This window comes from Kogia breviceps, chromosome 2 (assembly GCF_026419965.1).
Source record: "Kogia breviceps isolate mKogBre1 chromosome 2, mKogBre1 haplotype 1, whole genome shotgun sequence".
NCBI classification, from domain to species: Eukaryota; Metazoa; Chordata; class Mammalia; order Artiodactyla; family Physeteridae; genus Kogia; species Kogia breviceps.
The window spans coordinates 143265158-143279361 of record NC_081311.1 but is presented as its reverse complement, the minus strand read 5'-3'; the positions used below and the strand labels follow the sequence as shown (position 1 = coordinate 143279361).

The 14204-nt window shown below is 35.8% G+C and overlaps 1 protein-coding gene across 2 annotated transcripts in view; it reads left to right on the top strand.

Annotated features, from left to right (window-relative positions):
• Nucleotides 1–14204, top strand: part of OLA1 (Obg like ATPase 1) — a 171688-nt gene that overhangs the window by 26920 nt on the left and 130564 nt on the right. For both annotated transcript variants that reach the window (XM_059054548.2, XM_067026320.1), the window contains 2 exons: nt 926–1069; nt 6396–6523. In XM_059054548.2, the coding sequence (XP_058910531.1) occupies nt 926–1069; nt 6396–6523 (272 nt within the window). The remainder of the gene's footprint in view (nt 1–925; nt 1070–6395; nt 6524–14204) is intronic.

Here is a 14204-nt window from a genome sequence, read left to right as displayed (position 1 = left end):
CCAGAGTTTGAGCCCGCGTCCCCTGCATTGTAAGGCGGATTCTTTACCACTGGACCACCAGGGAAGTCCCTGTTCATTACTCTTTTAAAAGGGTCTCAGAGTTAAAAAAAAAAAAAAAAAAAAAAAAAAAGACTGGTTCTCTGATTTAATATTCAGTCAGATGAACTAACTGTAGCAAGTATAAACTTCTGATGAATATAGGGTTAGCTCTCATCTGATAGACATTTTTACCTTAAAAAGTGTTTGGAAAAGAGAGAATAGTAATACGAGTTGGCATTCTCTGAGTGTGTATTATCTGATAAGAATCAGATAACAGAAAATTAGTGAACAGTTTTTTCATTTTTAATAGCTTCTTCTTGATTAAAGTTATACCTTGGAAAAAATTCCCATTTTGACTTTCACAATCCACGATTCACAGTTCTAGATTACCAGTAATCCTTACCCACTAACAATTAGAAGGGAGTCTGAGCTCCAAGCTCCCATTTCCTATTAGACAATTAGCCAATGCTTGGGAAGTAATTGACCTAACTAAATACACACCTCTCTACATTTATGCCAGAGGAGATTATACTACATATAGGTGAAATGATACTGGTATTCCAGGTACTTTAGGAGTAAAATAGATTTTGTGGTGTGTTGTGAGACTAGTTATCATTTATAACAAAGATTCTTTGGGGAGATGCTTTTCATGTTCCAAATAGACTGAGAGAGGAGCATAACCTAATTGTAAATCATGAGCTGCATTGTTGTAAATTTCATTCATTTCTGTTAGTAAAAATGTATTCCCCACCCTACCCCCCACCCCGCGTTCCCAGATTGGTTTTATAATCCTTATGGATTTTATTTGAACATTGAAATTAGAGTGAGATAAATTTTTCTCAGTGTTAGCCTAAGAATTGATTGAAATAGTTTTTATTCATTTTAGGAAATCTACTTTCTTCAATGTATTAACCAATAGTCAAGCTTCAGCAGAAAACTTCCCATTCTGCACTATTGATCCTAATGAGAGCAGAGTACCTGTGCCAGATGAAAGGTTTGACTTTCTTTGCCAGTACCACAAACCAGCAAGGTAAGAAAAATCTTTATGCCATTGTTCATGTGGTGGCCCTGTAAAGATTGAGTAAATATATATGTGATATATTTTAAATTATGTAGAAGGGTTGTGTTGTTTTTTCAAAATTAATGTAGCATTATTGTTTTGGGTGATTATATAAAAGTAACCTAGAACCTGGAGAAGGGTGAGGAAGGATACATCCATTGTTAACATTGAAGTTATTTTTTTCTGGGGAGTGTGAAGTAGAGAGAATAATTAGTCTGTGTTATGTGATTCCATTCATGTAAGTGTGTATTCATAGGAAAATGTATGAACTGAAGATCGCAAACTCATTGATGGTTATCTCTGGGGAATGGAATTAGGTCATTTTTTTCTTTATTTCTTGTAGTTCTCTCTGTTTGAAGTTTTTTTTTTTTTTTTTTTTGCGGTATGCGGGCCTCTCACTGTTGTGGCCTCTCCCGTTGTGGAGCACAGGCTCCGGACGCGCAGGCCCAGCGGCCATGGCTCACGGGCTCAGTTGCTCCGCGGCATGTGGGATCTTCCCGGACCAGGGCACGAACCCGTGTCTCCTGCATCGGCAGGCGGATTTGTTTGAAGTTTTTAACAGCATGTATTATATCTTTAATTAGAAAAAGTAAGATAATACAGTTTTATTGTAGGAAGTTCAGACAATATGGAAATGTATAAAGAGAGGAGTAAAAATCACCTATACTTCTACCTTGATATAATAGATATAAATACTTTTGAGGTAGATCCTTCCATACTTTTGATATTTTTTTACTTGGGGTATCATTAATATTTTTCTAGATTAAAAAGTACAGATTTAAATAAATAATAATTTCTAATATAATGATAATGTTTAGTACTATGTTATATGAATGTACACAGTTTATTTACCATTTCCCTATTATTGAGAATTTAGTTTGCTTTCAGTTTTTCACTATTTTGAATGTGGTGATAAATCCTAAATTCTTGTCTCCAGCCCTGAACTCTGTTGAACTCCAGATGTATATCTAACCGCCTGCTTGACACTGACACTTAGATGACTAAACAGGTGCCTCCAACTTTATATGTCCTATATGGACTTCTTGATTTCACCTTGCCTGTGTCAAATTTGTTCTTCCTCAAGACGTTTATAATTCAATAAATAGTACTATTATTTCTTCAGTTGCTTAAGTTAAAGCCCAAGATCTATCCTTGATTCTTTCCTCACCCCTACATCCAATCTATCAGCAATTCCTATGAGTTCTAACTACAGAATATATACCAAATTTATTTACTTCTCTTACTTTCATCCTCTAGTTTTAGCATCTATTGATTTTTTGATGAATTAATTATTACTGTGATGATTGTCACATGATGATTTTGTAATTCCACCATTTCTTCTTCATTTATTAGTTGACATTCTACTGTAAGAAGAGCTTTCTTGTTTTCATTTATTCATTCATATATTTATTCATATCAGTGTTACTCACTTGGTTATAATATGTCACAGTCATTGGATATAGCTCAAATTATATCCCTCAAATTGGTTCCTCAAGCTGACTTCTGAATCCTTTTTAAAAACTTTATTTTTAAATGATTTCAATTTTATATAAAAGCTGCAAAATTATATGTAGAATGTTTGTATGCCTTTCACTCAAATTTTTCTGAACCTTTGAAAATAACTTGCAGACATGATGCCACATTGCACTTTAATTCTTCAGTTTGTATTTGCTAAGTATAGACACTCGCCTACATAACCACAGTAAACCATCATAATCAGGACATTGACAATGATCTAATATTATCATCTAATTCACAGATTCCATTTAGATTTCTCCAGTTGTCCCCATAATGTGCTTATTTGCTCAATCCCTTTATATGTTGCAAATCTCTTGAACCCACCAGGTTGTTGCCCAATTTGGACACTCTCCTGGCTTGGGCCCTGCCTATTGCTGGGCTGCTCTCCTGCCCAGATGCCTTCCTCATCCAGGCCCCAGCTGCTGTTGTGCTGCCTTCTCTGCCTACTCTGACTCTCTCCTTGTGTGAGCCTTTGCCACTGAGGGGCTGTGTGGTCATGTGACATTGCTGAAATTTTCCAGAGACATGAAGAGAACAACAAAAATAATAAAGCTCTTGGAGGGACTTCCCTGGTGGCACAGTGGTTAAGATTCCGAGCTCCCAATGCAGGGGGCCTGGGTTTGCTCCCTGGTCAGGGAACTAGATCCCACATGCATGCTGCAACTAAGAGTTTGCATGCCACAATTAAGGAGCCTGCCTACTGCAACTAAGGAGCCTGCCTACCGCAACTATGGGACACACATGCCACAACTAAGGATCAGGTGAGCCGCAACTAAGGAGCCCATGAGCTGCAGCTAAGGAGCCCGCCTACCACAACTAAGACCCAATGCAACCAAATAAATAAATAAATAAAAGAAATGTCATGTTATTAAAAAAAATAATAATAGTAAAGCTCATGGACTTCAAATTTATTGAAATTTTAGGCAGTGAGGGAATTAATTTCTCAAAATTTCTCTTGCTTTACTGGTAAGCATTGACTAAACGCCTTTATGGAAATACAAAAGTTGAATGGGAACCCATCTTCATTTTTTCCATAACTTAATTTTGGCCTCTTTGTGGTCAAGCAAATAGAAGAATTGACAGTAATTCATAGTTTTTCTTCTTGCTACCCCAAACTTATTTGTTATATTGCAAGTTTCCAGGTTTTTTGTTTGTTTTTTTGATGGAAGAAAAATCCTCCTCATCATATTCATTTGTTTCTATTGAAGAAACTTATAAATGTTTTTGGTGTTCTGTGTTCATTATATCATAGTGATTAAAAAGATTTTTAAGCTTATCATTTTAATCTCAAAGTTTTATAAGGTCTAAAAACATAAAGTAGTCTTAAAATCATTGGTACAGTATATAAAAAATCTTTGAATTAGAGCTCAAGTTTTTATTTTTTGAGATACGATATTAATGGTTTAAACCTTTATCCTGGCCTTAAATCAAGAATCAGAATTAAGAAACTCATTTTCATTAGAAAACAGAATCTCAGACCTATAGATTGTCCTGTCTGGTTTCCTTATAAAAGGAAACGGAAGCCCAGAAAGGTGAAATGATTTGCTTAAGGTCACACAGATAGTTAATGTCAACTAGGGCTAGAACCCAAGGCTTCTTACTTCAACTTCAGGGCCTTTCCTCTCATATCTATGCTACTGTACTTTATATTTATCATATGGGTGATATGTTTTAGTTGTTAAAAGTTATATTATTTAGATGAGTTTGGTTGCACCTAACATATGGACTTAAAAATTGATTTATTGAGTTAGTAACAGGTAGCGTGGTATTTTGTGTTGGTTTTGGCACCTCAGTTGTGTCATCAAGGACCTGGCTTTGTTCCCTTCTCCATTTTACTTACTTTATCAGCTTGATCATAAGATCGCCTTCCCCTTTGGTCATCTCAAATGACCAAATCATTTGGAACTCTCAAATCTTGGAACTGTATACTTTCTCATCCATGTTCAGAGTGAAGGAAGAGGGGTTTGCTTCTAGAAGCCCTGTCAGAGGACTGATGATCTTCTATTCAAGAATCCTCTTAACCCTCTCTGGCAAATCTCTCCTTAAGTCTTTCTAGGCAAATGGGGCAAGGCAGAGGTCCTAGAATCATTAATTGTGCCTAGGGGATGAGGTTAAGATGCTTAGTATAGGCCCAAGCTACGTGCCCTCTCTTCTAGAGTTACGTGTAGAGCCAGCTTTTTCAAAGCTCAGGCTACACTGGGGAGGTATGGCTAGCCAAATGACAGTCAATATAGTCATCAAGAGAAGGGGCAAAGGATGCTGGGGAGGCAACCACAGTAGTCACCAAAAACTTAACCCCATCTTATGTATGTTTTCTGTGGATTTGCTGGTACCAGTTATGAAGTAATTTCTATTTGTATAAAAATTTTTTATAGAAAAATTATTTTAAAAGGACTCATTTTCCATGCAGATAATAGGAAAGCATTTTGTGGAACTTTTTTTTTTTTTTTTTTTTTTTTTTGTGATATGCGGGCCTCTCACTGTTGTGGCCTCTCCCGTTGCGAAGCACAGGCTCTGGACGCGCAGGCTCAGCGGCCATGGCTCACGGGCCCAGCCGCTCCGCGGCACGTGGGATCCTCCCGGACCAGGGCACGAACCCGTGTCCCCTGCATCGGCAGGCGGACTCTCAACCACTGCGCCACCAGGGAAGCCCTGTGGAACTTTTTTTTTTTTTTTTTTTTTTTGCGGTATGTGGGCCTCTCACTGTTGTGGCCTCTCCCGTTGCAGAGCACAGGCTCCGGACGCGCAGGCCCAGCGGCCATGGCTCACGGGCCTAGTTGCTCCGAGGCATGTGGGATCTTCCCGGACCAGGGCTCGAACCCGTGTCTCCTGCATCGGCAGGCGGACTCTCAACCACTGCGCCACCAGGGAAGCCCTGTGGAACTTTTATGTTGTATTTTATCATGTAATAAAATTGACATTCTGAAAAATGAATAATCTAAAATTGACAAAGGATACATAAATGCGTATACCGTACACCTTTTTCATATGACATTGAAAGTAGCTTTATTTACTCATATGCCTTAATCTCTGTTTCTACATGGCTGACTGGTTTTCTTGTTTTCTAATTTGTGTTAACTGTTACTTTACTGTGTCTAATTCTGTTGCTGTTGTTAACAACTATGTTATTACTATGCTGACAATTGGTTCACATCATTACATGCATTTTGGGGCTATAAAACCTATATGGTGATTAAATGCAAATCCAGATATCCTATATTTAAATAGCAGTTTTGTCACTATTAGCTGAGTGATCCTGTGTACAATAGATTTCTTAACTCCTCTGTGGCTTAATTTCCTCATCTGTAAAGTAGGTTTAATAAATAACACCCATCTTATAGAGTAACTTTGAACTTTGGAATGATAATACATGTAAAGCACTTAGTCCAGTTCCTGGCACAAAGTATCTGTTGAGTATGTTGGCTCGTTCTATGATGATTACCTTGACTTGTATCAGTATACTCTTTAAATGTTCTCTGCTTTTGTGTATGTGTGCATGTGCCTGTATAATAAAATTAATAATATGAATTTTAGTTTTTAAAGTAACAATAAAAACATCTGTTCTGCTTTAAAATGTTTTCCCTTCATTTTCCTAGGTAAGCAAGTCCTAATGTTTTAAAAGATTATTTCTTTAAATTTTTTTTATTCATTTGAGAGTCTAATAAACATTGTTCTACAAAGGAAAGAATTAATTCATGTAACATGTTTGGGAAAGCCATTTGGTTAATAAACAGGTTCTTAGTACTATTTTATATTAAAATCATCTTTTGTTTTTCAGCAAAATTCCTGCTTTTCTAAATGTAGTGGATATTGCTGGCCTTGTGAAAGGAGCTCACAATGGGCAAGGCCTGGGAAATGCCTTTTTATCTCATATTAGTGCCTGTGATGGAATCTTTCATCTAACACGTAAGTACAGTTGTTTATTTAATTGATAGATTTCATTATGATCCGTGTTTTCTTTCTATTGTGCAAATAAAATTAATAAATAATTAATAAAATAAGATTTGCTTAGCTTCACAAGGTGAATTGTGGATTTGTCTGTTGATTGTGACTTAATGTGATTAAGTATCATCTCCATGTGAGAAGGCTTATTCCATAGTAAGTATATGCTGTGTTGCTGTCATTTTCTAATTGAATTTTATCCCATTCTGGATTAGACCCATTGCAAAGTGTTTTTACACAGAAGTAATTTTGTTGATTGTAAAGGCATTTTGAAATTTTCTTAACTTGTGGAATTTGTCTGCATTTTTTTTTCCATGTGTTGAAAAGGCAGAATTGATAGATGAGGGGATTCCATTATTTCAGAGCAGAGAAAATCAGGTTATTTACTAGAGATGAAAGGATTAAGGAGAGACTATAGATCAGCTAGTCCTTGATGGAGAGAGGGATATAAAGCAAAGAGAAAATAAGTAGAACTATATGTTGGTTTGTGTTCTGTTGACTTTAGAAGTGAGCCAAGAACATAGTAATTCTCTGACAAAATAGAAAGTTTTAGGTTAAGGCTCAGGTCAAGACTGTACTTTATGGTAATAATATTAACAATATTATAATGAGCAAACGAAGGAAACATATATTAGAGGTGGGGTCTGGTTCAGTGCTTTTGTTTGTTACTGGCCCTTGACAGATAACTATAAGCAATTGAGAATGAGCATTTAGAAAATTTGAGTAATTTTTTGGTCATTTGAATTTAATTAAAATATTGTGCTAGTATTTATGTATGTCTTTGAAAAAATTCATTTGCCTAGTAATTCATTTTATTGTATTTTACGAAAGCCCAAAACAGATAGTTTGAGAAGCACTGGTCTAGGTAGCTTTACTTGGATGAAGGTTTGGAGACACCTTCTGGAAGGGTTTGGGATGTAGGCAAAGAATAAGGTTATATGTTTGTGTGTGGGGGGTTTCAGTTATGTTGAGTAGTGTTACCTTATGTCTGTACATTGGCGGGAGCCTCTTTTCCTGACAGTTTGTTTTTTCACTGGTTCTGGTGACTAATGTGAGAGTTTCAAAGAGAGGGTAGAATCAAGTGTGACAGCTGGGTTTCTGGACTGGGCCAGTTGAATGACTCTTGATGCTACTCACTGAGATGTTAAATACAGAAGGAGCAGCAAGTCTTGGGAGAGAGTCAAAGAGTTCAGTTTGGGACAGTTTTTTGAATGTGTACCTGGGGCATCCAGATAGGGATGTCTTTAAGGAAGTAGTATTGATAGGGCAGGTATGACCGGAGGATGGGGGCAAGAGAACTGAAGGTTGGGGTGTGAGTGATTGAACTGATGAGTGGGATAGAGCTTACCATAGGGTAGCAGTGAAGGTAGGAAAGGACTGAAAAGTGGAAGGATCTATTTCCTGATGAGGTTCAGGAACAGGTATGTTGGCTGTAAGCGGGTGTGTGGTTGAGAGGGATATTTGACTTAAAATTTTCAGAGCTGGAGCAGTTTCGGATGATGGTGAGTTCCTGAGAATAGCCTGAAACCATTAATATATGTAATAAAGTCTTTGGTTTTGTTGTCTCTTGTATAATATTCATTTGATATGTTTTTCTAATCTTTAGGGGAAAAATGAATTTGGTTAGGAGCATACATACTTTATTGTATTCCATTCAGGCTAAAGATATTGTTGTTAAGAAAGGGGAAAAATCCAATTAAACTAGGTAACATGCTTTCTTATAGTGATTGATTTCAAATATGTTAAACTGTGAAAATATGCACCTTAGAATTGATGAAATACAGTATATATTATTGTATAGTGCACAGAACACAGAATGATACATTTATAACAAGAATTTTTTAAAAACCTTTGTAGAATTACAGGCAATAAAAAAGACTTAAAGGGAATAAAAGGATAAAGTGATTACTTTGAAGCTATGAAAAGTGAGAATTCTTTAATTCCAAATTATGGTGTATTTTCGTCTTCAACAGGTTATTAAATATGAGTGTGAAATAAAATTTTATCTTTACTATTATGCTTTATAAAGGTTATTTTCTTCAAACGTCTTAAAGTCACCAGAAATACAGTTCATTTGTTTGTTTATTTAATATTCATTAGTTAAATAGTAAATGTTTTCTGTTCTGGGTGCTGGAAATATATAGTGGGTAGCAGAATCTAATACATTTTCTGGTTTTATAAAGCTTCTAGTCTAGTGGTGGAAACAGATATTGATTAATTATGTTAATAAATGTGTAATTACATTATTGTATTTAGACTTAAAAAAAGATTACTTGTGAATTGTTTACTTATTTGCTTATTAGCATGTTTGAAACTTGTTTTCTTTACTTCATTTTAATTTTGGTGTGAAAAATCCATTTTTTATGTTAATATCTTTTAGTTTCTCTATTTTTTTTTTTTTTTTTTTTTTTTTTTTTTTTTTTTTGCGGTATGCGGGCCTCTCACTGCTGTGGCCTCTCCGTTGCGGAGCACAGGCTCCGGACGCGCAGGCCTAGCGGCCATGGCTCACGGGCTTAGTTGCTCCACGGCATGTGGGATCTTCCCGGACCAGGGCACGAACCCGTGACCCCTGCATCGGCAGGCGGATTCTCAACCACTGCGCCACCAGGGAAGCCCTAGTTTCTCTATTTTTAAAATAATTTACTTTTGGCTACATTAGGTCTTTGTTGCTGCGTGCGGGCTTTCTCTAGTTGCAACAAGTGGGAGCTACTCTTCGTTGTGGTGTGAGGGCTTCTCATTGCGGTGGCTTCTCTTGTTGCGGAGCACGGGCTGTAGGCATGCAGGCTTCAGTAGTTGTGGCGCGTGGACTCTCTAGTTGTGGTTCGCAGGCTCTAGAGCACAGGCTCAGTAGCTGTGGCGCACAGGCTTAGTTGCTCCGTGGCATGTGGGATCTTCCTGGACCAGGGATCGAACCTGTGTCCTCTGCATTGGCAGGCGGATTCTTAACCACTGTGCCACCAGGGAAGTCATCTATTTTTGTTTTACACAGTTAGTTTAAACTACTAAGGAAAGGGACAGTATAGGATGATATGTATTAGTGTGTTCAGGGCACTTTAAAACTTTTCATTAGAACTTCTGAAAACAGAGAGAGAAAAATTTTAATGGTAAGTTGTGGTTATTACTGAGTTTTAATTTATTAATGCTATGTTTCTCTCCGTTAGTTTGATTCTTTTTTTTTTTTTTTTTTTTTTTTTTTTTTGCGGTACGTGGACCTCTCACTGTTGTGGCCTCTCCCGCTGCGGAGCACAGGCTCCGGACACGCAGGCTCAGTGGCCATGGCTCACGGGCCTAGCCGCTCTGCGGCATGTGGGATCTTCCCGGACCGGGGCACGAACCCGCGACCCCTGCATCGGCAGGTGGACTCTCAATCACTGCGCCACCAGGGAAGCCCCTAGTTTGATTCTTAAAGGTTAATTTTCCCATCACCTTGTTTATTTCCCTTGGTTATTAGATGAATGTAAATATATACCTTGCGTCAAGAATTTATACTTGTTTTAAATGTTAATAGTTATTTTGACAGGTTTGTTGGCTTTAAATCTTTTTTTTTAACTTTTAAATCTAGTTATTTTAACAAGCACTTTTTAAAAAATTGAAATATAGTTGACTTACAAAATATTAGTTTCAGGTGTACAATATAGTGATTCAATATTTTTATGTATTACACTTCATATAAAGATATTATAAAATACTATATTCCCTGTACTGTACATTGCATCCTTGTAACTTACTTATTTTATACCTAGTTGTTTGTACCTCTTAATGACTGAATCTTTAGACCACTCTGTTTTATTCATTTGACACATTATTTGTGGAGCTTCTCTTTTTAGTGTGCTAGATTCTAAGGGATGTAATGGTGAGTAAAAAGAAAATGACCCTCCTTTATGGAGTTTACAGTCCAGTGGAGGAGACAGACATTGAATAAATGGTCACATAAACACTAGATGTCATTCTCCAATTGTGTACAGAAAACAGAGACAGTATGTGTGTGTGTGAGTGTGTGGTGTTACCTTGAGGAAGTGATTATTTTGCTGGGAGGTAAAGGTTGGGTGAGGGCTAATAAGTTAGTAGAAGGAGGAAAGGAGAGATTGATTATTCAGAGTAAATGGCTTGTTTTAAAGGCCCTAGCACAATGAAGGAATTGTCAGAGTGGATAGGATTAATAACAAGGAATAGGAGTGATGGAAAAGATCCTGGGAGGTAGCTGGGGGTTCACCATGTCCACTATATTAAGGACTTTCTTCTCTGATGACTTAAGTATAAAGTTTTGAATGGAGACTTGGGGCAGGGAGGCAGATTAAAGTGTTTACAGGAGTTATTCAGTTCAGTTGCATTTTTTATTTTATTTTTCATACTTTTGTTTTATTGTATTTTTAAAGTTTTTTTGAGGTCTCATTAAATTTCTTTTTTAAATTTTTTATTGAAATATAGTTGATTTATAATGTGTTAGTTTCACATGTACAGCACAGTGATTCTGTTATACATACATATATATGTATATATATATATATGTGTGTGTGTGTGTGTGTGTGTGTGTGTATATATATATACTTTTTTAGATTCTTTTCCCTTATAGGTTATTACAGAATATTGAGTATAGTTCCCTGTGCTATACAGTAGGTCCTTGTTGGTTATCTGTTTTATGTATATGTTAACCTCAAACTCCTAATTTATCCCTCTCCCCCCCACTTCCCCTTTGGTAATCATAAGTTTGTTTCCTATGTCTGTGGATCTTTTTTTTTTTTTTTTTTTTTTCAAGTTTCTGAAGACATTTATTTCCAACATAAAGGCAACATTTAACAGTTTGAAAATTCTTGGTCTAAAATTCACATAACTATAGCTTTGGTCTCACAATCCCTGGTTTTAGAAACTTTTTGCATTGCTCTGTTATCTGTGGGTCTACTTTTGTTTTGTAAGTAAGTTCATTTGTATTTTTTTTTTTAAGATTCCACATATAAGCAGTATCATGATATTTGTCTTTCTCTGTCTGGCTTAACTTCACCTAGTATGATAATCTCTAGGTCCATCCATGTTGGTTGCCTCAAATGGCAATATTCTTTTTTACGGCTGAGTAATATTCCATTGTGTGTGTGTGTGTGTGTGTACACACAAACACACACACACACACACATATATGTATATCATACATACTATACCCTACATCTTCTTTATCCATTCATCTGTGGATGGACGTTTAGGTTGTTTTCATGTCTTGGCTATTGTAAGTAGTGCTGCAGTGAACATTGGGGTGTATGTAGATTTTCAAATTATGCTTTTCTCTAGATATATGCCCAGGAGTGGGATCGCAGGTTCATATGGTAACTCTGCTTTTGTTTTTTTAAGGAACCTCCATACTGTTCTCCATAGTGTCTGTACCAGTTTACATTTCCACCTGTAGTGTAGGAGGGTTCCTTATTCTCCACACCCTCTCTAGCATTTATTATTTGTAGACTTTTTGCGGATGGCCATTCTGACCAGAATGGGGTGATACCTCATTGTAGTTGTGATTTGCATTTCTCAAATAATTAGCCATGTTGAGCATTTTTTCATGTGCCTGCAGTTATTTATCTGAGGTATATATTCTTTTCTTTGGTCTAAGTGTCAAACTGTTTTTGAATGTTGATGATGTTCTAAATAATCAGCTTCCTACTTAATTATTCCCTCTTTCCCAAAGTATTTTGAACGTTTGAAATTCTGCAGAAATTATTTCTTGATCCAGATGTGTTACTCTTCAGCTGACTGCTTTTCAGATTTCTTGAACCATACAGAACATTTTTTTAATGGTTTGCATGATTTAAAAAACTAAAAACTTTTAAAAAGTGGGAATTTCTCCGTGCTTTTGCCATATGGCACCTATGATTTTGGATAAACAACTCTGAGTAGCTCTGGGTATGTTTATACATTGCTAGTTATATGATTAACTATAGAACAGAAATTCTTTATGAATTCATAATTTTCCTTTTTTTTTTTTTGCTTTTGGTTTTTCTTACTTGGTCATGTTGTTGAGAAAGAAGAATAACAGTTTCCAGTGTTTGGGAAAAAATAAATAGAAATTAACATTCTAAAGATTACTTAATGGATTAACTGCTTTTGAAAACAAAACAGATACCTGTTATACTTAGTATATATCACTTTTATGGAAAATTTTGTTATGAAGATTTTGTTTTAAAAAGCTAAATACCATGTTTGTTTATTTTAAAAGTTTTTTGAAGCAACTATCCACATTTCCTTAATAGATTAGTTATTCATATAAGCTGAGTTAGCTTTTTTATGAACCAAAAAAGCTAGCCTTCATTCACTTTGAAGCAGAAATGCAGATGTATGATGTTCAGGATGTACTTTTCAAAGTGGTCTGTTAAAAATTAGTTACTGTTTAAATGACATTAAAGATAATAATGACGGGGAAAAAAATCAGGTTCATGTTAGCATAAAGCAACTATTTTATTTTTCTGCCATTTCAATCTAGTGCTTAAAGTGGAACGAATGTGGGTTTTAGAATCAAACCTGAGTGTGACTGTCAGTTCCTACTTTCTAGCTGTGTAACTATGAAAAAGTAACACTGTGTCTTTGAACCTCAGTTTTCTCATGTAAAATGGGGATTGTAATACTGTACTTCAAGAATTATTTTGGAGTTTAAATAAGCGATCATTCTGTGTCAGTGCATATAGACTGTTATTTTTAATGCTACTTCATTGTTTTTCTTGTGAACTTATATTTTTAATTTCTACATTTTTTAAATTATAAATTTTTTAAAATTGTGGTAAAATGTTCATAACATAAAATTTGCCATTTTAACCATTTTTGAGTGTACAATTCAGTGATGTTAAGTACATTCACATGTTGTGCACCCATCACCACCATCCATCTCCAGAACTTTTTCATTTTCCCAAACTGAAACTCTGTACCTATTAAACTGTAACTTCCAATTCCTTCTTCCCCCAGCCTCTGTCAGCCAGTGTTCTGCTTTTTGTCTCTGAATTTGACTACTCTAGGTACCTTGTATAAATGGAATCATAACAATATTTGTCCTTTTGTGACTGGCTTATTTCATGCTTCATTATTTTTTAACTGCTGCACCATTGTCCACAGTATGAAAGTACCAGAGTTTATTGAAATAGTACTTCCTATTAGTGGGTATTTATTTATTTATTTTCCCAGCTTTATTGAGATATAATTGACGTATAACATTGTCAACGTGATGATTTGATATATGTATATATTGTGAAATGATTACCACAGTACAGTTAGTTAACACATCCATCACATCACATAATTAACATTTTTTGTGTGTTGAGAACATTTAAGATTATTCATTTAGCATCTTTCAAGCATGCAATACAGTATTGTTAACTATAGTCACCATGCTTTACATTAGATACCAGAACTTAGTCATCTTGTGACTGGAAGTTTGTACCCTTTGACCAGCATCTCCCCATTTCCCCCACCCCAGCCCCTGGGGTCTACTCTCTGTAGCCACCGGTCTACTCTGTTTCTTTGAATTTGGCTTTTTTAGATTACACATGTAAGTGAGATCATACAACATTTGTCTTTCTTTGACTTGTTTCACTTAGCATAATGTATGGGCATTATCATTTCTGACTTTTTTTTTTAACAGAATGTTGCTAATGGAATTCTTTTTTTTTGTTGT